This window comes from Vulpes lagopus, chromosome X, assembly GCF_018345385.1.
Source record: "Vulpes lagopus strain Blue_001 chromosome X, ASM1834538v1, whole genome shotgun sequence".
NCBI lineage: Eukaryota > Metazoa > Chordata > Mammalia > Carnivora > Canidae > Vulpes > Vulpes lagopus.
The window spans coordinates 26,581,398-26,607,911 of NC_054848.1; the positions used below are offsets into that span (position 1 = coordinate 26,581,398).

General features: G+C 40.3%; 1 protein-coding gene across 8 annotated transcripts in view; it reads right to left on the reverse strand.

The window, feature by feature from the left end:
• Nucleotides 1-26,514, reverse strand: part of DMD (dystrophin) — a 2,057,113-nt gene that overhangs the window by 223,080 nt on the left and 1,807,519 nt on the right. For all 8 annotated transcript variants that reach the window (XM_041741334.1, XM_041741335.1, XM_041741332.1 and 5 more), the window contains one exon: nt 9,029-9,107. In XM_041741334.1, the coding sequence (XP_041597268.1) occupies nt 9,029-9,107 (79 nt within the window). The remainder of the gene's footprint in view (nt 1-9,028; nt 9,108-26,514) is intronic.

Consider the following 26,514-nt stretch of genomic DNA (forward strand, 5'->3'; position numbering starts at 1 on the left):
AAGGCAGATAGACGTTTGGATCCTGAGCTTTGCCTCCACAACTTTGGGTAATCTGAATAACATTAGCTACGCAAAAAAAGAAAAGCAAGTCTTGATTTGACATATTGGCCAATTTTGGTAGGGTCTGTAGCCCCATTACAGCTGATTTCAAGCTACAAAAGGTCAGTTTAACAAGCACCTCACAACTCCTGTATATTTAACAACTGGCTCTTTCAAGCCAGTACAAGCCAATTCCAATAAGCAAACTCCCACAACAGAAACTGAGAACTATCCAAAGCTTCTTCATGTGTCCAGATAAGTGGATATGTACGGCCCAAGATGCAAAATTTTGTTACTAAGCTCACTCTAAAGCAAATAATTCCAGATCTTCATGGAGAATATAATTTGAGCTCAAGGAGAAAGGGCCATAGAAATTGGTTCTAAGAGTAATTATTATCACTGTGACTGCTTTTTGTGGGCATCTGAAAGGCTACCTTTGAACTTACAGAGCTGTTACCAGCATCACTGATAAGTTAGAATGCATCTGTCCCAAATTCCCAACACTTGTGACAGCACGTCACTGCTGAAGAAATTGGCCCAAATTATTTTGCCCTGAGATCTTTTCCTGATAGGAAGCTTTAGGCTGAAAATCATCTCACATTGTAGCTACAAGCTTCTTCCCAACTTATCATGATGGCTTCTTTAAGCCGATCTGAAATTTTAAATTATTGGCTCACTCATATTGCAAATTCACCTATCCCCTGAGGACAATGCAGCATAGATTAGAGCACTGTTAAGTGAAATGTCAACAATTAATAGATGTACTTAAAGTCCCCCCCCCATCTTCTTTATTAAGTGTGTGAGTGGGAGGAAGTGGTGGTGGGGGGTAGGTACAGGGATGAAGGTTTGGCAACTCTCAAGATGGAAACAAACTTTTTAGTTCTATGTAGCAAGGGGAAACTGTAAAGGCTTGGATTGATTTAATGAGACAAAGAGTTAACCAGGGATTTGATTAAGGCACTTAAGATGATAAAGCCTGTAAGAAATAAGTGATCAATTCTTTCTTTTTACAGTGTCTCATAATCCAAGAACAAGATTGCTCAATGAAACTCATATCTTTTAAATTCAGAGCAAATAGTAAAAAGGAAATTTGTCTTACAGAGTTCCAGAGCCATCAACAGAGGGTAAGACTACAAGAGGTCAGTGGGTTAAAAGCTAGAGAATAAAAATCTTTACTATTATTGTTTTTTCCCATTGCCAAAGTAATACACGCTTATTATTAAAAAAAATCTGCAAAAGTTAAAAAAAGGGAAAACACAATAGTTCTTTGATTTCTGATTTCTTTTCAATCTTGTCTTTAGATGTCCCCTTCTGTTGTTTTTATTTTCTAATGTAGTTGTGATTATGCTGTGATTTTTGAAGTCTGCTTTTTTCCCTAATATATTACATGGCACAGGAAACTTCCATGAAAAGGACCACATCAAGTTCTGGATGCTATTAGTCCTTGCTCAGAGGCAACATGAAAGGTCACATTATTTATTGAGTGTCTACTATGTAATAGTCACTATGCTAAATCTCATGCCACTGTGTATTAGCAATGTCAGGAGGAAATTTAGTTTTTTCTTTTGGGTATAAAACATAATTCACTCTGTAAATGATTTTATTGAACATCTACCAAGTACAGACACCATGTTAGGTGCCAGAGAATATATAACCATCCTGTCCTTGCAGAGATTAGGGTCTAGTCATTGATTATTCATCCATTCATTAGTTGTGCAAAATAACAGTTGAGCTCTTAAATATGAAAAACACTGCCCCTTCAGATTAGATCCATGAAAAACATCTTTGGAAAGGAGAGGAACTAGTTACACACAATTAAATGCAAAAGAATGAATGATACATTCACATCTAGTTTGACTCTAATAAGCAGATATGAACTTATATTGTCAATTGATAGTGATAATGACCCTAATGCTAATAGCAGTCACCTATATATCACTACGTGCCAGGTACTGTTCTATATATTTTATTTTAAGTAGGCTCCAAAACCCAGCATGGAGCCCAGTGCGAGGCTTGAGCTCATGACCCTCAGATCAAGACTTGAGCTGAAATCAAGAGTCAGATGCTTAATCGACTGAGCAACTTAGGTGCCCCTGTTCTACGTATTTGTTCTATATATTTTACACACACACACATAGTAACTATTTGATCTTCACTATAACTCTATGAGGTAATATTACCACAGTTCATTGAATTCGAAACTCCATTGGGCAGTAATTACATTCTGATTTCAGGGCTTTTATAACTTGCAGGGAGGGACTAAGTCTTACATTTGATGAAATGTTACTATTATCCCCATTTTACAGATGATGATAAAGCGATTGAGTATCTGACCTTTACTTACACCCAGTCAGCCTAGTTCCAGAGCCTATATAGTCTTTTTTTTTAAAGATTGCATTTATTTATTTGACAAAGAGAGAGAGGGAGTGCATAACAGGGGGAGGGAGAAGCAGGCTCCCAGCTGAGCAGGGAGCCCAATGATGTGGGGCTAGATCCAAGGACTCTGGGATCATGACTTGAGCTGAAGGCAGATGCTTAACTGAGCCATCCCGGCGCCCCAGAGCCTACAGTCTTAACCAATATCCCAAGTGATACAACACTTGGCCCAGAGGCATCCAGAGAAAAATTCAGGCTCTGTAAATCCATTTAGTATGGCCCAGACCAAGAGAAACAGAAGAGAGAGATCTGTGGCAATATCAGATGGACTAGACAATTGCTGGCCTCAGTGTTTGTGCTTAATGCGTAAGGCAGTGTGAGATGTGGCCTGCAAGTTCAGAAACTGGGTCCCACATCTATTACAACCACGTGTGTGACCTTGGTGACGTCATATATATCTTTCTGCACATATTCTGTCATCTGTAAAAATATGGCTAGGGGTGGCATAATTGAGTGTCTTTCAAACCTTTTTGGACTGTAGCCCACAGAAGGAAAGTATCTTACTTTGTGTCATAGCATACACATATGCATGTGTGTGCATGCACACACACACCCCCTAATTGAATCCAAAGTGTCAAAACAATACTTAACCTTGCTTGTGCAATGTACTCTGATATTTTCTCATCTCTTCCATCCCATTAAAAAATTGTTGGTTGCAAGTCATTAAACTGATTTCAGTATTCACTAATGAGTACTTTGAAAACAAATCATATAGCTACTCCCTTAAGCCTCTCTCCAGTTAAGAAATTCCACAGCATAGGGGACTCTTGGGGTAGGGGTGGGAGCCAGAAATCTCAGGAAAGAGAAAGTTGACCCTTTTGCCTTATAAATAACTCATTTTCTTTTTAATTGGATCATGTTCTTACTATCTTCTGCAGAAAGTTCTCATCATTAAACCATTTGGCAAATACCACTTTAGGGCAAAGATTCCAATACTACATTCCATGGCACGTTTAGTGAGAAATTAATTGGTATGCCTGAAAAAAGACTTCCATAATCACGTAAGAACAGAGAAGAGCTACTGACTTTATCCTCTTCTTAGTGTTTCGATGTATATTAAAGGCTACAACGATTTCAACAACAAAAAGAAACTTTCTTATCTTTATAGGCTACTGTTTTTCCAATCTTATTGACCCCAAAACTATTTTTTCAAGGAAGAGTTATTAACATCATACAGAACATTAATGTTCTGAGGAAAATGGCTTGGAAAATGCTACTTTGGGGAATTCTAGAATTGGTCAAATATGTTAAGTATTTATTTAAATTCCAGTTAGGTAGCATAGTGTTATGTTAGTTTTGGGTGTACAGTATAGTGACTCAATACTTCCATACATCACCTGGTGCTCATCATAACAAGTGCCCTCCTTAATCCCTATCATCTGTTTCACCCATCCTCCCACTAACCTCCCCTCTGGTCACCATTAGTTTGCTCTCTAGAGTTGAGTCTGTTTCTTTTTAAGATTTTATTTATTCATGAGAGACAGAGAGGGAGAGAGAGGCAGAGACACAAGCAGGCTCCATGCAAGGAGCCCGACGTGGGACTCGATCCCGGGACTCCAGGGTCACGCCCTGGGCCGAAGGCAGGGGCTAAACCGCTGAGCCACTGGGGCTGCCTGAGTCTGTTTCTTGGCTTGCTTCTCTCTCTCTCTCTCTCCCTCTCCCTCTCCCTCTCCCTCTCCCTCTCCCTCTCCCTCTCCCTCTCCCTCTCTCTCTCTCTCTCCACTCATTTGTTTTGCTGCTTAAATTCCACCTATGAGTGAAATCACATGGTATTTATCTTTCTCTGACTTATTTCACTTAGCATAATATTCTCTAGCTCCACCCATGTGGTTGCAAATGGTAAGATTTCGTAGAACTAGTAAAACATTAAGACAACTCTAAGTTCTCACTGTTACAGGATTTCTACCTTTATTCAAATAAATAGTTCTCCTTGGTGAAGTAAAATGTAGACTAGAATCTTAGAGAACTGAGAAAATTGATACTAAAAAGATCTTAGGTTCTTTTTTTAAAAGGTTTTAAATTCTTAGAGATAAATTCTTTAAAACTTTTTTTTTAGATTTTATTTATTTATTGGAGAGAGTGAGAGAGAGAGAGATTATGAGCAGGGGGAGGAGCGAGGGAGAAACAGACTCCCCACTGAGTGGGGACCCTAAGTGGGGAGCTGAATCCTGGGACTCCAGGAACATGACCTGAGCCAAAGTACACACTTAACTGACTGAGACACCCAGGCACCCCATGAAGATAAATTCTTCAAGATAATTTTATTTTTTTAAAAATTTTATTTATTTATTCATGAGAGACACGCAGAGAGAGAGGCAGAGACACAGGCAGAGGGGGAAGCAGGCTCCATGCAGGGAGCCTGATGCGGGACTCGATTCCAGGTCTCCAGGATCACGCCCTGGGCTGAAGGTGGCGCTAAACCGCTGAGCCACCCGGGCCGCCCCTTCAAGATAATTTTAAATGGATAATTTTCAGACTACCATGCCACTAAATAGTAGAAGTGCTTTCTTGATCATTGACATATGAAGACATAAACACTGTACCTTCCCGTTATATATTCTAATACATGTATAAATGCTAGTAGTGTGATTCAGAATCATGTATAAATATAATAAATTATATATATAAAATTTAAAAAACACACTATTAGCAATTTCTCCCTTTTCTTGGTTTATCAAAGTCGATTAGAAGTGGAAGAGGGGGCACCTGGGTAGCTCAGGCAGTTGAGCATCTGACTTTTGGTTTTGGCTCAGGTCATGATCTCAGGGTTGTGGGATCGAGGCTCTTAATGAGCCCTGCTTTGGGTTCTGTGCTCAGCCCTGAATCTGCGTTGGATTCTTTCCCTCTTCCTCTCCCCTCTTCTGCCCCTCTCCCTGCCTGTGCACACACTCTCTCTCTAAAATAAAGAAATACAATCTTAAAAGAAAATAAGTGGTAGAATGTTGGGGCACCTGGTTGGCTCAGTCTGTAGAGCGTGCGACCCTTGATCTCAGGGTTATAAGGGCAAGCCCCACATTGAGTGTAGAGATTACTTAAAAACAAAATCTTGAAAAAATGGTAGAATATTAAAGCTAGAATTAAAGGCAAGCTAGTGTCTACCAGTGGATAAGGGTCATATTTTACAATGTTTTCCTCTTCTCATTTCTCTCAGATCTAAGATAAAAGGAACAACTTCTTTAACAAGGAGAGATTGGGCCACCAAGAAGAAACAGTGAATACTTTTATTTAGTAAAAGGCTGCCTCTCTCTACTGATAAAAAACAAAGACAGCTGGTAATGTGATTTTCAAAGGGGAATGTGTGTGGGGAGGGGGAGAGAGAGAAGGGAAAAGGAGAGAGAGACAGTAAGCATGTTTTGGGGGGCAGTTAGTGGCGCATCTTTACTTAGTAATTTCTAAGCCTCAGAAATCATCCTATTATTATTCCTAGTAAACTGGAAGTAAATTATCTGACATCTATCAATTCAAAATCATTTAATATGGCTTTAGTCGTATTTTTTTCAGACATATTTTTATTTGTTTTAGGGGAAAAACTGTTTTGCTTTCATAGAACACAATTTAACAGCAAGTAAATGACTTCAGAGATGCCCTGCCTCAAATATAGTTTTGATGCAGTACCCAGCTTCTGGAGCAGATTTCAAGAAGTCCATGTGACAGTACATTTCAAAAGCCATACAAATGTAAACATCCTTTAATAGAGCAGTTCTGCGTTTAGGCATTTATTTTGTAGAAAGAATGGAAGATGTTTATAAAGGTGTACAAAGGCTATTAGTCATAATGTTGGATATAGTAGTGAAATATTTGAAATAATTTTAATATTGAGTACTTCAGAATTGTCTTGGTAAATCTGGTGCAGCCAGGGAAGAGACTACCTAGCCATTTGAAACATTACTTGGCAGAAGGATATTTAAACACAGAAAAATATTTTTATTACTGTTCTACAGGAAAAAAAGCAGGTCATGAAATGGTAATGTGTTTTTATCCCTGTTTGGTTTAAAAGAAGAGAATCTGAATTCACACACATATACAGACCCCCTGAGAGAAAGACCCCCTCATGAAGTACATTTTTTATAGTGGTTATCTCTGAGTGGTGGGCTTATGGGTGATTTTTTCCCCCTGTTTCTACTCTTGGCTTTCCAGAATTTCTTGAGGGGCGTACATTATCTTTGTAATTAAAAGGGACAACAAAGAAACATTCTTCATTTAGTCTTTAGTCTCACTGTCCTATTTCTCAAATAACTCTTACGCCAAATTGGTATTTTTTTTTATATCCACAAGCAAAGCTTCTAAGCATATATTGATAATCCACATGAATGAGAAATTGGTGACTTCTGGGGCTGGCTCCATTTAAGCAGGTAAATGAGCGTCTGTGTCTACTAGCCTGACCTTTCTGGAAGTGGGCACCAGTGTGATATTGTTTAAAAGGTATAAGGATGCTCCACCTGGCCCTTCAAAGTTCTTCCCTCACAGCTCAGAGATTATGGCTGACGTTCTACCAACAGAGAGTCATTCCTCAGACTTATGGCTTTTCACCCTATTAAAATGCAAATAACCCAGGAGAAGTACACATTAAACTTTACCTGTCACCTGGGTTAAATAACATATCATTTTCTGAAAAGAAGTTTTAATGGGGAAGACATGGGAATTTGGGTGGGGCAGGCAAAGAGAATAAAAGATGAATGAACACACCTGGCGTCCGAGGAGTAATTAATATTAGTGAGAGTGGTATTTTTGTTTATGGCTTATGAGTCACTTACAAATATGTTATTGCGTTTAATCTCAATGAAATAGAATAAAGTGGCAGTCACCAAGGCAACTTATGTAGACCAGAGATTTGGGAAAATACAGAAGACGAAATCCACAGGCCTTGTAATTATCCTAGAGGCATTCCTAAAAGCCATAATTCCACTTGATTGCAGACACTGCTATAACTTGGCCTCCCTGCTTTCAGCCCATCCTAAACGTGTATGATACTGTCCAAATAACGACTGCATGCAGAGAGTAAGGTTAGACCCAGTCCAGAAAGTAAGACAACTTCTTACCTAATACACTGTCATCATATAATAGAAAGGACCACCACCTTTTAGGAATTTTTGTTCTAAAAGATAAGAGCCAACTGGAGATACATGAAGGCATCTAGTCAAATACTTTAAAAATGTGAGCAAAAGGGGCACCTGGGCGGCTCAGCAGGGTAAGTGTCCCACTCTTGGTTTTGACTCAGGTTGTGGTCTCAGGGTTGTGGAATCGAGCCCCATGTCAGGATCCATGCTCAGCAGGGAGTCTGCTTGAGATTCTCTCTCCCTCTGTCCCTCTCAGACTGCACATGTGCATGCTCACAAGTGTGCACTCTCTTTCAAATAAACAAATCTTAAAAAAAAAAAGTGAGCAGAGATCTTTTTCCTATCAGAAATGGAAAACAAAGGAAAGGATGGGAAAGTGACAATAAAAGAAGGTGGCAGGAGAAGGCAGGGAGATCATACAGAATTATTTCCTATCTATAAAACACATAAATGAAGTAAATGACAGTCTAGTGTAGTGCCTAAAGCAGGCTCTGGAACAAACCTGGGTTTGAATCCTGGCGGTCAATCTCTGTGGAACTGTGTGCCTTAATTTCCCCATCTTTAAAATTGGTATGATCATGGTATCTTCCTCATTAAAGTTCAATGAGGATTAAATTAGTTCATATTTGTGGCATTGCCAGGCGCAAAGTAATTGCCTTAAAATGATGGTTAGGCCCTCATCCATATTCACATGTGACAAGAAATATGCCAGAATGTTAGCGGTAGATGTTAACTCCATGTGGTAGAAGTATGGCTTTTTAAATAGAAAGAACCCTCAACACACACACTTTTGTAATCAAAGAAAGAGTGGTAGAAATTAATAACGTCAATCAGAGGACAACAGGAGCTTGACAATTTAATATGTCTGGTTATATTAACAGGATGTTCCAATATCAAGCCCTCCATTAACTAAGGCTGTTTCTCTTAGTATTTATTATAAAACACATACTATTTATTAATAATATACATTAACAATATAATGAATGACACAAATATAATTAATAAAAGAGCAAAACTAAAGTATAATGAATGAAGAGTGGTCAAGGATAAAAGAGCAGTAAGAATAGTTAGGGAAAGGAAACCCAACAGGCTGAGCTTCCAATTTGGATGCAGGAAGTATTTAATGAATTATGCAGAGATAAAGAATTAAAGATTCCCAGTAACACATATTGAATTATCCTATCATAATTATATGGCACCATAATTATCAGCTTATGAAGTGAACCGCTATAAGCAGAACTAAAGACTCAAAAATATTACCAAAGTTAGCACTCGAGAACACACTACAGGAAACAATTATGCATCAGCTGAGAAACTGGACAAGATGATCTAATCGGACCTCCTCTTCTAACCCTCTGGATTCTCCCCCTAACTTGTATTTCAGGACGATTTATGCTTCCAGCACATTTGGCAAAGACGATTGCAATTCATCTCTTGATTCTTTGCTACCAAGACCCAATGAAGACATCAAGCAAGGAGAGGAGATAGCAACTTACTGGAAAGGAAGTGCTGGGAGGCTGGTCCAAAGTCCCTGTGCGCTTCATGCAGCTGCCTGATGCGGTCCTCAATGGCCACCTGGGAGGAAGAGGAGAGAAATGATGTTCTCTCATCAGATATAATGAGGAGCAATGAAAACAATGTACCCTTTTTGGTAAGATCTTTGGGACCTCGAAAGCTATAACACTAAAGCAACAATTTATAAGCCTGGTTTTAATATCCGCTTACCATATATGGCCTCTGAGACCTATTTTATCAAACCAAGGCCAAACAAAAAAAGATTTGCTTTCTTGATAATGTTAAAATGAGTTTTTCCCCCTTCACACTCTACTCATTGGCAGACACAAATGAACTACTGCTCCAGTGAGTACCATCAGAAATGCACACTCTAAATCTTTCATGCAAAGGTGAGGGAGGTCATCATTCCCTGTGACACGAGATGGCTAAAGGAGCTCAGAAAGGGCATACATTTTGTCTTCATCTGTTGTTTTCGACTAATGTTTTTTGGAATCCTATTGATGATTAATAGATCACTGAGTGATTATTCACAAGTAACCAACAGTTGATTAATACTCAAGTATCAAAGAAGTAGAGGCAAGGCTTAAGTAGAGGGTAATTACAGGGGAGATTATGAGATGAAAGAAATGTTCAGATTGCAGTTTTTAGTAAACATGAAAATTCCTGAGAAGTATATCCTTAGGTGGCATGAAATAAAAATTACCACTCTTTTTTTTTCTATTAGGTTTTTCTGTTATATATTGACAGTGTCCTGATAGCTTAGTGAATTCCATTCTGGGTGGGGAAAAAGGAGGAATTTTAGGGGTGAAATGGTATACTTTGTCATGTGGCATTCTGCCAATCGGATATTAGTGGTGGCCCCAGGCCTGAGGTTTCCTAAATCTGGATTTGAATTTGGTTCTGAACAGCCCATGCTAAACAAGGGGTTGGCCAGCTCTCGCCCAGAGCCAGCAGAGCTCAAGTGGGCTTGCTTCTATGGTGTGGGTAATTCCCAAGAGATACGATAGGTATTAAACTGATCCAAAATCTGCCTTGGGTAGTATGGTCTAAAGCCGACTCTGACCTTGCAGTATCAGTCAAGGGCCTAACAGAGATCCAGAACAATCTTTTTTTCACCTTCTCCTAGCCTTGCCCATCTTTACTGGGACTAAATATTTGGAAAAGCATGTGGAGTTCCAAAAAGTGCAGGATTTGCTTCACTGTTACGCACACAAAAGCATGAAGAACACTTGAAATCTCCCTTCCCAGCCATATGACCCTGTGCTACCGGCCAAACTCAACCTGCCTGTCCCACCATATTCCAGCCAGTTGCGCACTTGTAGGACTTGTTCTTGCTGCTACTCCTCTCTAGAGTGCTCTTCTCCCTCTTCTCTTCCAGTTCTAGTCATTTATATGTGTATACAGCCCCTTTCTTTTCCCCCAGGGCTAGAAGTGATCGCTTCGCCAGCATCCTCACAGCACCTAGCTTCTACTCGGAGCACTTCTAGCATACCATCTGTTTGAGTTGCATGGACGTGAGTATCTCCTACAGTGCACTGTGAACTCCTTGACAGCCGGGACTACTCCTTGTTTCTCTTCCCTTATGCTCCCTCTGGCAGGATACAGTGAATCCTGCACGCAGTAAGTGATAACAAAGGTTTAATGACTAGTTGAGCAAACCAATGTGGATGGGTGACTGACAGACACAGAGAGGCAGACAGATTATGGGAGAATAAGCAAGAATGTGGACTGACCCTGACTGCATGCCTCTGGGTATATCGTTCTAATGTTAACTTTCCTTACCTGTAAAATGGGACAATGATATGACATACCTCACAGAATTTCTGTGGGAAATAGCTAAGACATGTGAAGTGTCTGGCCTGGTTTCTCTCACATGGTAATTACTCAATGAATGTTAGCAGCTACTGTTTTGTTGCTATTATGATTAACACAAGGAGAGGAATAGGTTATCGCGTGCAAGGCAATGCATATGACACAAAGAAATGGCTAATATATTTTTTTAAGATTTTTTTATTTGGGGTTCCTGGGTGGCTCAGTTGGTTGAATGTCTGCCTTTGGCTTGGGTCATGATCCTGGAGTCCTGGGATCGATGCCCACATGGGGCTCCCTGCTTAGTAGGGAGTTTGCCTCTCCCTCTGCCCTTCCCTCTCACTCTATGTGCTCTCTCTTCCTCAAATAAATAAATACATCTTTTTACTTTTTTTCTTAAGATGTATTTATTTATTTGAGAGAGAGATGGTGCGTGTGTGAGAGGGAGGGGCAAAGGGAAAGGGAGAGAGAGAATCCTCAAGTAGACTCCCCGCTGAGTGTGGAGCCCAACTCAGAGCTAGATCTGAAGACCATGAGATCATGACCTGAGCTGAGATCAAAAGTCTAACACTCAACCAACTGAGCCACCCAAGCACCCCAATAAATGGGTAATATTTATTAAGCACTCTGGTCATGGCAATATGAATTAACTTATTTAATTTTCACAGTAACTCAGGGGTAAGATGTCATAGTATCTGCCTACTTCACTGACATAGGAGCCGAAGCATGAGAGGTTAAAAACAACAATAGCAAAGTTGGCCCAACTTTAAGTAGTTAGTAAATTGGCAGAGCCAGGATTCAAACTCATTCAGTCTGGCTCTTGCTTTTAACTGCTATTTTAGAGATTAAAGTTGAAAGAAACATGTTTTATATATATTTAATCTGCAGCTGGCCTTTCAATTTACTGAATGCAGAACAAATCTGGTGTACCTATCTGTGAAAGTTTAGTCGTTGGTATATTTTATGACCTAATGCAAGGTCAATTCCTGGTCATGAACAATGTGATGCCATAGATTATAGAGAACACATGCAAATGAATGTTTGAAATACATAATTATTTCTAAATGCAGAATGGGTCATTCCATGAACAAATTAATCAAGAGATGATTGTGAAAGCTTGGGGGCGGGGAAGATGGGATGAGGAGGCCACTGGGGAGTGGACAGTAATCAGAGATCTTTTCACATCCTGAGAAAGAAATCCCTAGGGGAACACGTGCTAAAGGAGCGTGACTGTGCTGCAGGCCCTGTTCCCTGGCAATGATGTTGGTAGATTCACAGTGACTAGGCGGAGGCAGCATCTGAGTCCATTAGAGGCCACTCATCTCTGAAAGACAGTTTCTTTTAGACCAGGAGACCACCAGAGGTAGTTTCCAGTGTGTGCCCAATATGGTCAATAAATGAAAAGGAGACAGAAGTGAGTTAAGAAAAACTCAAAGTTAAGAAAATGCAAAAGACAGAGAGAGACTGAAATTAAAATGTATCATGTAATGAACTGAAAACTTCAGAAACTAGTCTTAAAGGAACTAAAGAATCAAGCACAAAATATTTTTTTTCATAAATTATCTTTGGGCAAAGGTATTGCATGGATTGAATGCACAAGTGATAAAGACATCGGTTTCAGAAAGAGAAAAACTTGAAGAACAAAGGCACTTTATTCTGTGAGCAATTAGGCAAGGAAATGAAATATGATAAACTTTTGCAACAATAAGCTCCATGCATTGGACCTTTCGAACTGGCTGTGTTTTTAACCAATATCAAGTACTATATACAGACTGGGAAGAAAAGTCCCAAATCATATGTTAGCACCTTCCATCCTGGCATAATTCCTTCTTTATTCGGTCCTCTGTTCACTTGGTGAGCATTTGTGAAACCCAAAGAGCCACACAAGGAGCAGACACTAGAGTCTCTGATCTTCGGACACATAAAGGTTTGGAGGTGAAGAGGAGGGATGAGCCAAGGAAAGGCCAGGGGCTGAACACGGCTATTGTAGAGGTCGGTGAGGTGTGAAGAACTAGGTATCTCGGAAGCAGAGATACAAAGCAAGGCATTCCAGACTCTGAGGCTCAAGATTTCTTTGGCAAGGCCAAGAGAACCAGCGAAGATTTCTGTGCAGGGACTCATGATTTGAGTAAAGTTTAGGCAGTTGAGTCAGTGAGGCCTAAAAGAGACTGGAGGACCTGGAGGCTGGGACCAGGTGGAGGCTGTTGCTATCACTGAGGTATGGGATGACGTGCGTTCCAATGAAGACTGTATGGCCTGGAATGGGAGAGAAGGTGCAGGTGAGGAGGTATTTTGAAAGAAGGAAGAACTGATGAATTTTGGTGTTGGAGCTTCATTTTGGAAGAAGCAAACAGAACTCATGTATTTCCAGCGTGGAAGACTGGGAGGATAAGGATATTGCTGATAGAAATACGGAAATTCCAAAGCCAAAGCCGGGGGGGGGGGGGGGGGGGCAGGGAGGGAATGGCATGTGGCTGTAGGAATTCATATGGAATGTGATGTATTTGACATAACAGTGAGATTTTAACTGGAGGTGTCATGTAGAGCCAGTTGACAATTTGTCTCAGTCATTACGGGAAGAAAAGGCAAGTGAGAATAAAATAAAAAGGGTAAGATTGGGGATTAGAAGGTGAGCAGGGTAGGAAGAGCCAAAGGAGTGTAACTAGTATAACCAGAATTCTTCAAAGAGATAGGAAGAACCCAATTTCTTCTGAATTAACAGGCAATATCTCTGTTTCCTTTTTTTTTTTTTTTTTAAGATTTTATTTATTTATTAATGGGACTCACAGAGACGGAGAGAGGCCAAGACACAGGCAGAGGGAGACACAGGCTCCACGCAGGGAGCCCAGCGCAGGACCCAGTCTCCAGGATCACGCCCTGGGTGGCGCTAAACCGCTGAGCCCCCACCCTGCCACGGGGCTGCCCTCTGTTTCCTTTTTTTAAAAAAAAGATTTATTTATTTAGTGGGAGGAGGGCCAGAGGGAAAGGAAGAGAAGGAATACTTAGACTCCCTACTGAGCTTGGAGCCCCAACATGGGGTTCAATCCCACGACCCTGAAATCATGACCTGAGCCGAAATCAAGAGTTGGTCACTTAACTGTCTGAGCCCCTCCAGGCTCCCTGACCTCTTTTTCCTTTTGCAAAAAGAAATACAAGTATAACATCTTTTGGGGGAAGCATACATCCTGTTTCTACTATTAGATCATAGATCATGAAAGCTTAGAACTGGAAGACTCCTTATCTATTGATACACAAGGGTCTCTTCTTTAGAACTATCCCAGATGGGCGAGAAACTGCCATCTGCTCCTTGAGTACTCGTAATCTAGTTTGCAGTATTCCTCAGTAAAAGCATGTCAGAGAAAAATTTAAAAAGTCTTTTTTTTGTTTGTTTGTTAACTATGCTCTGTGAGGACGGGGACATATCTTTCTGTCCCTATGATATTCCCGGTGACTAGCACAGTCCCTGGCATATAGCAGGTACTCTAATTATTAGTTGAACGAATTAATGTACAGTTTATTCAAGAAGTGTCACCCTAGGGATGCCCGGGTTGCTCAGTGGTTGAGCATCTGCCTTCGGCCCAGGGCATGATTCTGGAGACCCACGATCGAGTCCCACGTCGGGCTCCCTGCATGGAGCCTGCTTCTCCCTCTGCCTATGTCCCTGCCTGCCTCTCTCTCTGCGTTTCTCATGAATAAATAAAATAAATAAAATCTTAAAAGAAGTGTCACTCTAACAACTGTATTTTGCATGAAGAATTCTCTATTGTGAGATTCCCAGCACAATTTTTGGAAAGACTTCCCCTGCCTTCCTCCCCTCTTTCTTTCCTTCCTTCTTGATGATCAAAGCTTAAGGAAGAAAACCATTTAGATTTACTGGGCCTGAAATATTGGACTCCAAAAATTCTAACGTAATAATTTGCAAGACAAAGCAAGAGCCCAAATCTCGCTCCTATTTGTTTTGTTCTAACTTTCAATCGTATTCGAGAACTGGGAGGACTATATATTATTCTCCTTTGCTTTCTCATTTCAGGTGAGTTCTGCAGGAAGTGTACTGTTTGCACAGAGACCTTGCTTCTTTCATGCCTTTAAGAAATGCTTCTTCATTCATTCAAAAGATACTTACTAGAAGGCAAGTTACCTGCCCATGAAGATATAGACCTTGGCGATCTTATTCATAGTTTAGCACAGTGCCTAACACCTAGGAGATGGTCAATACATATTTGATAAATGTGATGAATGAAAATTGAGTTCTTGTTATCTGTTAGGCACTGTGCTAAGTATGATTATGGTAGATTAGAGAATAAAATTTGGGGGATAAGGAATGAAACCAATTTATTCAACTAAATTGATGATAACACATTCTATTCCTTGCTTTGACTATTTCCCAAACCTCAGTCCATTCCTCTGCGTGTTTTGAAAGATATCCTTATTTCATTTTTTCCTCCAAAATTGTTTTAATTAAATCAAAAGGGGGAGAAAAAGGAGAGATCACAATATTGTGGCTCCTAGAAATGATTTCAAGTAAATTTATTTAAATTCAAATGTTACAATGTTCAAATAAAGTTAATTTCCCATTCTCAAGAACTTCCACTTTTTCTTTTGACCTGTTAATCAACTCTAAGTTTTCTTTTCTTTTTTTTTTTCAACTCTAAGTTTTCATCTTCACTGGAGGTTTAAGGAGAGCCAAAGGGTCCCTCCTGATGTGGGAAAACATTGTTCAACAAAGTGATTTCTACCTAGTGTCCAAGCATTCTTATTGGCACTATATGCATCAATCATGTTTACTCCAGTCTTGGGAAAAGATTTAAGTGGGCATGTACATCTGGGCATGTACATTTCGATTTTCTGGCTTTGTTTGTCTAGACCTTTGTTAAATATCCATGGGCATGCAAGAACCAGACTTCACACCTTCACTAATGAGCCCGTAAAAAAACAAACAAACCCCAAACAAACAAAAATCCCAACCCCCTCCTTGTGCTGTGACAATAGAGAATAAACCATGCACGTGTACACAAATGACTCTCTACAGTCTATTCATGAGTTTTTTTCCTGGAATTTTGCAGTTCATACAGTTTTCTGAATGCATGTGTCTGGGCTGGAGAGGCGTTCATAATTCATTCTTACTTCCAAATCCTTCTAATACTCATAAATATATGCCCAATCATTATCCTGGAAACTCTCTTGAGATTTATAACAGTTTCAGTTAGAATCCTTTTAACTAATTATAATCCCTTTCAGTGAAAATCTACTGTTCTAATTCTGATTTATTTTGAATTGTGACTAGAAAAAAAATAGTCTGAGACAAGGTTTGGGATGAGAGCTTGTGATAGGTATAGCTCTGTGGCAAAACCATCCAGGCTTGTTGAATGCAAACACTGGCTGAGTTTTCAATTTATGTTTTCTTGACATTGAGACACCTTTGAGTTAGAAAGAGTTTCTTGCGCTGGACTTTAAAATAGATCACGGGGAAGCAGCCAGTGCTAACAGAGTGCTCACTCAGAGTAGAAGCATAATTATGAGTTGATTTCGTATGATTTATTGCATGAATGCTAGTGTGTGCCATCTGAGACCATCATTCATCCACCTCTATGTTCCTCCCTCATAGCTTTCTTCCCCCTTCTATCTTCTATTTCTGTGTTGATTACCTCTTTTCTTCATCTCTGATTCCTTTTCTTATTCTGTTTTCCCTTTCTTTTCTCCTCCATTTGCCTCTCTGCCTCCCATCAGCCCTTCCCAGTTGTGTTCTGTACAACCTTCCAGAAGAGCGCATGGACTCTAAAGAAGAGAGAGCCTAAAATGAACCTCCTGTGCACCCCCCGCCAGACAGGTGAGGCATGACGTCAATGGGAGCCTAGCCTAGAGCCAGTTGAAGGGCAGCAGAATTTGCCACCCCCAAATATGCTTCTTTGGCATAAGAATTATTCAAGCCCATTAGTTTTTAAAGAAACAGCAGACACTGGAGAAGCTCTGAAACCAGAAGTTACCCTTTTGGAAGAGAAATTTACATTTATAAGGGAAATCTGCATTTTAAGGGTGTCTCCTGCTCAGTCTCAGGAAACAGAGGATGACCAAATCTCTAGAAACCCTGATCAACGGAGAAAGCAAAATGAGATCTGCATAAGCAGCTTACCTTTGTTTACTGTGCTTTCCTGGCCACCTCCCCTAACTGCATCCACCCCCCCTCCCAGACCCGAGCCTCTTTGTCTTTAGCTGCAAGTGGCATTAAAGGTGGTGGCTTGAGCCGTTTCAGTGAGTTGCTGGGTTTTCCTGGGTCTCACCCTTTTATATATGTTATTTAATGTCTGTTTGCTTTTCTCCTGCTCATCTGTCTTTTATTACAGATGGTCTCCACTAAGAACCTAGAAGGATAGAAAGAAAATGATTTCTCCTCCCCCACACAGCCCATGGCTTCTCCAATCATTCTGGTGGACTCCTCTATCCACTGGAAAGCACGGGAGGACCAACCCCTAGTCCTCTAGCCCATTGTTCAGCCTTCAGCTTTCACCTGACTGATTTCTCATGTGCACCTTAGAAGTGTGTTTACTGGTTTTCATGCTCATGCAACTGCCTTGTTCTGTGATAATGGAGTCAGGTTATATCAACATTAAGTTGACTTCATAGACGCAAGTACCTTCAGGGTATCATTAATTTTAATTTAGAAAAGCAGCAATCAGCCTCCTATCCTGCCTCATTTGTCAAAATCTTTAGTTTGGTTACATCCACAGACTGCTGGAAAAAAATGTGACGGGAAGGGAAGAGATCATAGGAAGCATTACTTCTGCCTTTTTTTTTTTTTTTTTTTTAGATAAAAGTTGAATTACTCTGCTTGGCTGATGTAACTTGATGCAGATTTTATCTTAAAAAAATCGGTTCCCTTTTAAAAGCTTTCCTAATGTATGTCATGATTTGCAGCAGGAACTTAAAGTCAAGTGGCTCGCACCTTGCAACACCATTACATTAAATCATTTGCATACCAGCCTCCGCTGTTTATTCTTGAGCTTTTATTTATTCCACATTTAGAAGATATCGTTCTCACAGAAATTTCCTGAGGCCATTGTCGCATTCCTTTCCAGGGGCATTTTGGGCCACAAGTAGCATCAGGCTCACATGGTAATTACATAATTATCCCTCCTGGTATTAGCTCACAGGAGTGTTCCCAAGGACCAGAAGTGGCAATTTGATATAATTATCAAGGGACTATATCGGAACTGGTATCGTCTGAAAAAAAGACAACCTATAAAGCTGTTAGCAAATTCATACCGAAATATGAAATCAGGAAGAGAAATGAAAAAAGATACACCACCAGTAATTATATAGTTTTTTGTTTCCCGGTGAAACTCTTCTATTTTGGGCAGTGATACACTTGCAGATTTTCAGTCTGTTCTACTAGTCACCTTGATATAATGGTCGGAAGGGAGAATTTGCTCAAATCTGCACACCACAACACTCCTTAACCAAGGAAATCCACATTCCTTACATCCCACACTACCTGCAGCATTTCCAAAGCTCCCTGACCTTGACTCCCTTCACAGTCAATTTGACTGCATATCCGAGAACCTTGTCTGCCAGGAGTCCCTGATCCCAGCTGCCAGCTCTCCTCCCGGCCACTGAAAAGCTCCTTTCTCTCCGCTCATTGATGCAGAGCTGCCAAACCAGTATCAGGTCCTTGGTTACAAGTCAATAAGCCGGAAGATCTCATCTATTGACTGCACTTCCAAATCCTACACCAGTGGGTCCTTCTCTTTCCTTTGCATATCAGAAAACAAGACACAAGCAAAATAATGAAGTGCATTTCAAGCTTTTAAACAAGGGATAGAGGCTGGTGTAGTGCCCTTCTATTGTTTCTTGGTGTGGATTTGTCAGAAGTAGAGTTAAATTGGACATGTCCTCACTCCCTTGGTCTCTAGTCCCACTGCCGGCCTGGGTTTCCGTATACTCCTCAGGCTGAGCGCTCTCCCACTCCCCTCCCTGCCTCCCTCATCCTTTGCCACCCCCCCCCCCGCCCCGCCCCAGCCCGGGGTGGGGTGTTTTCTAATGCTCCTTGAACAGTCTTAAGAATTCCCTGAACTATTGTAGACATTTTCACTTCGAATCTAAAAGCTATTTTTTTAAAAAAATGCGGCTTTACATGGTGTAGAAAACTATAGGGAAAAACATTCCCCAATACAATGTGATCTTTTATAGGAGAAACAAAAGATCAAATTTCTAGGTCATCACGGAAGTAGGTATACTTCCTTGAGCAATAATCTGAAGTACTTTATGAGATTCTTCCTTTCACTAAAGCAAGAAATCCTAAAATCCATCAGGATATGTGCACTGTACCTTGACTTTCTTTTTAATCCTCAAGTGAAACCAAGACAGTAAAGTGTAATAAAAATGCATATAGCCTCAGGCTTTGTGCCTTAGCAAAGAGAGAAAAAATAAGCTTCTTGACTTAATATGTCTACTGTGAATAATCAGCCACTGCATTTTGGGATCTTGCTTTATAATCTTAACGTGTAACAGTGAACTCCATGTTCGTGGTGTGACAAGAATAAAGGATTTTTTTGCTTTCTTTTCAAAAAAAGGGGAAAACAAAGATTTCCCCAGTTTCCCAAACCAGATACATGTGTCAACTTAAAAGAAATGAAACTAGGGGGCTGGAATCTCTTGAGTTAAATTAATACATTTTCTGCATCTTCCCTGAAGTTGTCAATGAAGTGTGGGCAAGGTAAGAGAGGGGCCCCCGGGCTGCGCCACGATGTGGCGAACATCTGGTTTGGAGACTTCAGTCCCATTCCCAGACGTTTAGCTTGTCCTTCCCAAGTACAGGTTCTTTGCTGATTAATAAATATTCCTAGGAAGATCAATGATGGCTCATAACAGACTTCCAGTATCACAGCTGTGAATATTTGCATTTTAAGAGCAACTTTAATTAAATAATTAAGCAATTAATTACTCAAATACTTATTGAGTGCTTATAAGGCACTTCACTAAGAGAAAAAGCAGAAAAAATAAAACAAGGAGTCTATTTTTAATGAATTTATGGATTAGATATTTACAAATAGGCATAACGAAGTAGCTCGGGAAAGATTGTAGTACCACAGTCATCCCCTGATTTGACCATGTATCACTACTACCTGAGAAACTTCTGAAACACAGATTCTTAGCTTGTCTCTAGAATTTCTAACCTGGTGCATTTGCGACTGGGGCTTGAGAATCTGTACTTTGTTTAAAGCTCCACCAAGAACTCTGATATACAGCCTATTCCTGGAGCCACCAGTGTAGTGGAAAGGCCACCAGTTCTGCGGGGCAGTGTTAGAATCTCTTACTAGTTGCTTGACCTTCTGTGTCTCATCTAAGTGTCTGTGAGCCTCAGTTTCCTCATATATAAATAGAAGTACTGAATACCAGCAACAGTGACAACAGTAATGACAGCTAACATTTATAGAGCTTTCACTATGTTCCCAGTGCTGTTAATGGTTTTCTAGGGAGACTACACTGAAGTTTCTCCTATCAGAAAATAAACTTGATGAGAGCTGGGCATAGTCTATTTCATTCACCTCTGTGTCCCCAGTTTCCAGGTTGGCACCCATCTCATAGTGGGTGGCCAATGAAGTTAAAAGAATCAACAACCTAATGATGAAGGTCCTCCAATTAGGACTATTTTATTTTTTAATTCATTGCTTTTTAAAAAAAGATTGTATTTATTTGTGAGAAAATGAGAGAGCGACAGTGTGTGATTTGGGGGAGGAGCAGAAGCAGAAGGACAAGCAGACTGCACTGAGCAGGGAGCCTGACGTGTGGCTCCATCCCATGACCCTGAGATCATGACCCGAGCCAAAGTCAGGGTCAGAGGCTCAACTGACAGCCACCCAAGGGCCCCTAAGACCATTTTACAGGTGAGGAAACTCAGGACAGATAATGGGATGTTATAAAGTGTGTTCTCAGAAAGCCCACTTACTGGCACTCAGTAGATATTCCTTTTCCTGGAAACTGTGCTGAAAGGTTAAGCATCTGACTCTTGATCTCAGCTTAGGTCTTGATCTCGGGGTTGTGAGTTCAAGCCTCACATTGGGCTCCACACTGGGTAAGGAGTCTACTTAAACAAGAAACTGAAAACAAACCAAAAAGAAAAAAAAAAAAAGAAGCCTAATAACCATTGGGGTTATAGATTGTGTGGAACGTATTAATGAAGGAAGTTGCTTTTAAGCTAGGCCTTCAAAGTTGGGTAAGATTTTGATGGGCAAAAACAGATGAAAGTTTCCATGTGGCAAGAGCAGAATGAATAATTTTTTTTTGGCACTAGTAAAGGCCTGGATGTAGAAGATAAACAGAAGGAGGGCTGAAAAATGTAAGGCTGGAACTGTAGCTGGGAGGCAGACCAGAGCAGCACTTGTCTGTCAGGTTTAAGAATAGAGACTTTGTTGTTTATGGGAAGGTATTAAAATATTTTTAAAAATAATTATTAAAATTTTAAATACTTTTATTGCATTCACATGATAACAAAATTCAAGAAAAACAAACAAAAGTCTTAAAAACCAGCCTCCCTTTTATTTTAGCACATCCTCCTAACCATCTTGCTTCCCATCCTGGTGGCAACTACTAGTAACATTTTCATATTTTTCATAATTTTTTTGAAATAAAGAAATACGGTCAGAGTGGTGTTTTAGGATGAACTGTAGCAGGGGAAAAGTGAAGAAAGTATAAGCTGCCAGGAAGAAAAACAAGAGATGGTATAATAGAACATGAGAGGTTAACGTAAGAGTTCCAGGAAGAAGGAAGAGTCAAGGATACCGCAGGCTTTCATCCTAGGTGACAAGGACATGCGTACAAATCAGGAGGGCTCCCTGGTGTGTGGGGAGAGTTTGATATGATAGCCCAAAGCCTCTCACGTCATTCATCCTGCCGTTAACAAGATCCCTACTATGGCTTGGGCAAAAAAATTGTATTTGACACAAAAAAAGATGACCTGTAAAGCATGTAATAGCATTTGCTACAAAGTAAGCACTGAGGAAATGGTACCTGTTACTTACTTGGGTTAAAAGGTGTGGGTCACAGCAGAATAGGAGTGGGTGAATTTGGCAGACACATCCCTGGGCGAAGTTCCTTATCTAGCTTGTGTCTTTATCATAAGTACATAGGTAGACCAGTTGGGGACAGCTAGGTGATTTCTGTCTTTTAGCAGAACCTAAACAAGTCTAGAGTGAAGAGCATGAGAGGTGAGCTCATGAATCGATTATTCCAGAAGCATTCTTGAGGGCTGTTATGTACATTGTACTGGGTGGTCATGTTGTGGATGATGGCAAAAATGGAACATGAGAAACTCCTGCTCACAAGAACCTGTCTTGTGGGACGAAGACTGCACAGAGGACAAATTAAACCCTTTAAGTGTTGGTCTCTGTGTTACTGACCAATAAGGAGTGAGAGAGCCACGAGGCTTAGAACAATCTGGGAGGCTTCATGAAGTGGGTGACACACTTAGATCAACCCAGTAGCTTAGCATCTCACGTCCACTGAGGAGTATTGTTTGAATAGGCATTTGGGATGCCATTACTGACGTCATCTTAATGGATCAAAGATTCCTGAAATTTCAAATAGTTTTGCTTAGACTGTTGATTTTTACTTTTATTTTGGTAAGCAAATAATTCATCATTCTCCTCTCTTCCTTTAAGCATCTCACATTTGTTTACAAAGAGCTTTCGAAATACAGTGATTAGAATGGTTTGTTTTTTTTTGTCTTTTCTTCCCTGTGTCACAATTGATTTTTTTATGGCTATGTGAATATAGATGGTTGGATATAAAGCATTTAATGATTTTGTTTTTGGATAAAAATAGTGGGTTTTATGCAAGTAAAGAGCTGATATCATTACTGTTCCTCCTTGAAAATGATTTTATTGCACTGATGACAAACTTTCTTCTAGACTTTTCTAAAGTAATGTTAAACCTCACTCATACAACTTTGAACATCTAGTCCTTGATCTAGGATTGAACACACACTTCACATCTTGGAAATAACTTTTTTTTCTGTTAGCTGATCTTTTTATCCCTTCAGGCATTAACCAATCTTTTTATTTTGTGAGTAGCAGTTCTGGAGCTAAATTCCCCGAAGGCTAAAGCATCTACTGGATGGTTCAAAACGTATAGTGCTAAAACTTTGCTTTTGTTGTGTTATTTTTTTTTTAGTAGAAATCCCACAAAGAAAACTATGTTCTTGCACAAAGAAGATATACTGCAGTAAATTTCCACAGATTTCACTCAAATTTGGAACTTTCAATATTTCAATCTGAGCTGACACTGACATCCAACTCTGTAATATGTACAAAAGAGAGAATATATCAGAGTTAACTTCCAGAGTAAACAAATCTCCAGGGATCCCTGGGTGGCACAGCGGTTTAGCGCCTGCCTTTGGCCCGGGGCGTGATCCTGGAGACCCGGGATCGAATCCCACGTCGGGCTCCCGGTGCATGGAGCCTGCTTCTCCCTCTGCCTGTGTCTCTGCCTCTCTCTGTGTGTGACTATCATAAATAAATAAAAAATTAAAAAAAACACAAATCTCCAGTTCAAGGATATTTAAACAGATCAGAAACAAACTAGTATTTAAAATAATACTTTCATAAGGCAATTTTATCACACATGATTTCTCTTCTGGTCACCAATGCAGGCTTTAAGGACATTATACACTAAATGGTATGTAAGTTGGGGTGCCTGGGTGGTGCAGTCTGTGGAATATCCGATTCTTGGTTTGAGCTCAGGTCGTGATCTCAGGGTCTTGGGATTGAGCGCTGCTTTGGGCTCCATGTTCAATGTGGAGTCTGCTTGGGTTTCTCTCTCCCTCTCCCTCTGTCCCTCCTGCCCTGTGCTCAAGTGCTCTCTCTCTCTCATTCTCTCTCTCTCAAATAAATAAATCTTTTTTAAAAAAAATAAACAGTATGTGAGTCAACCCAAATTAATACTGGTCTTAAAAACCTAAATTTTAAAAAATCCAGGATTCAGATACTTCACCAATTCAATCTGACCTTTCTGTCCAAAAGTTAAATGAGTTGGATGGAATCTCGGTAACAAGTATTGAAAGATGCAAATAACAACAAAACAGTCATCATTAAAAATTTATCAGAGAAAAGGTTTTCATGACATCTCTTACTACATATGTGCACATAAGATATCTTTATCTAGGGATCCCTGGGTGGCGCAGCGGTTTGGCGCCTGCCTTTGGCCCAGGGCGCGATCCTGGAGACCCGGGATCGAATCCCACATCAGGCTCCCGGTGCATGGAGCCTGCTTCTCCCTCTGCCTGTGTCTCTGCCTCTCTCTCTCTCTCTCTCTGTGAGTATCATAAATAAAAAAAAAAATTAAAAAAGATATCTTTATCTAAAGAGCAGTGTTTCTCAACTTGGGCATTATTAACATTTTGGCCCAGATGATTCTTTGTTGTTCTACCCAGTGCATTAGGGAGTGTCTAGCAGCATCCTTGACCTCTATGCACTAGATGCCAATAGCACCACCTTCCCAGTTGTGAACAAAAATGTCTCCAGACATTGCCATGTATGTGAGGGCCAAAAATTGCCTCTGGTTGAGAACCACAAGTCTATATTAACTCTATTTTTCACATGTACATGATGATATTGATATTTGAGAGAAGACCTCAGTTCCATTCCATCACCCTATCCCATCACTCTAACTCATGGGGATGGGAAATTAACAGTCCCAAATCATATACAGACTATCCTCAGATTGGCCTAATTCAGGAGCCCTTTAAATGGCAGTCTTGGCTCTGGAGCTCCCCATGGGGCTGGCGTGGACTTCCTAAGTTCTGCATTATGATTTAATGGCTAACTCTGCCCAATCCTGCTTCTTCCTCTTTTTCTTCACAAGTGTTATTCTCCAATAAATCCATTTTGGCATCTGGTTCCCAGAGGACCCAACCTGCAACACCAGTCAATCCATCAGTCAGAACATTCCATTCTCTTAGCCTAGATGGGCACTCCATCTCCATCTGAGCCACTCAGAGTCAGGCTCCAAAAGTTTCTAAACTCTTGGGTGAGAGTAGCTCTGTGTTCTGCTGAGGATATTGAGGACACTCAGAGATCACAGGGGGTCTGCAGCTGTGTGGCTGCCTGAAAACCACTGCTGCTAGCCCTGGCCTTGGTTTTTTTTCTTGACTAATGTGAGTTTTCTAGCACAGCCAAGAGTTCAACCTAATATACTCTATAATACGGGGGAAACTACAGAAACATTTGAGAAAATTAACACTGAGCCTAGAAGTTGTTATAAATGAACTCGGGACAATGACTATTAAGAACTAGGTATACAGGTTGTTCAACAATTACAAAGTGTTCCGCCTTCTTAAATCTAAAGATATTTCATAAAAGGTGGGAGAGAGCAGAATTATACCCATTATAGCATAATGATTCTACCAACTGCCGCATCATGTCTCTGAAGATTTTCTCTAATCTCATCACGGAAAATAGTGGATTGCAGAATCTTGGATTGCAGCTGCTAGAAGGTCATCAATGAACAATAGGTTCTATTTCCTGTCAGGAGACTTCACGCAAACGTGGTGCGCTCTTACCCAGCACATCCCCCCCTTCCCATTTCCCATTCCTTGTTGCTAATAATTAGGAAAAAAAGAACATTTACATGAGTATAATATTTGATTTTAACCAATCTCTCAGGCTTGAGAATATTTCAATGTGTGTGCATTTAAGACTCAAGTATGCCCATTTCAGGCCTTTTTTTAAAATAGAAAGATTTCTTTGAAAACCCAAAGCCACATTTGTCCACTCCAGGTTTTTGAAAAGCTTCATTTGTGAAAAGCAGCATTGACTGGAGAAGCTGCTGGGGATCATTAGTGGGAGCTGGATCTTCAAAGGAGTTTCTGTGTTAGGAAGAGGTACTTGGACATTTTAGTTAAGCTGCTGAGCACCTGGAATTTGGTCATTTGAAAGGGTGTTAGCTTTAAGTTTTTTTTTTTTTTTTAGATTCCAGGCAGAAGAAATATCATCTAGTATTTGCTTTCCTCACTCTGACCTATCTCACTTAGCCTCATTTGCTCCAGATCCCTCCGTATTGTTGCAAATGGCATAATTTCCTTCTTTCTCAAGTCTAAAAGGGTATTCCATAAGGGGAGAGGAGGGTGGGAAAGGAGTGGAAGGGTACCTACTTGCAACTAATAGATACCTGAGTCCTGGAGACCTAATACATGGTACCATGGTGATAGACAACAACACTGTACTATAGACATTCAACTTGGCCAAGAGAGATTTTAATTGTTCCCAGCAACTATAACAAATGATCATTACACGGTGCAGTAGAGGTGTTAGCTAACACTACTATGGCCATCATACTGTGACATACATGTACCAAATCGATACAGCACACATCTTAAACTTACACAATGTTGCATGTCAAATAAAAAAGGTGTTAGTTGTTGACAGACCCTAATAGATATCCTCATGCATTTTTTAAAAATTCTTTTAAGAGATTTGTATTATGGGCTCCCTATTAAAATGACAGCTTGGGCAGCTGTCCCATTTTCCTTCATCTAGGAGAAGATGCCTGACATTTTCTCACATTGAGTTTCCATCAGGAGTCAGCCACAGCACCGAAATACTCCTCCCCTCTTGGCTGCAGAGCTTGGTGTCCTGGTCATCTCTTCTGTTGTGTAGGGGACAGCAGG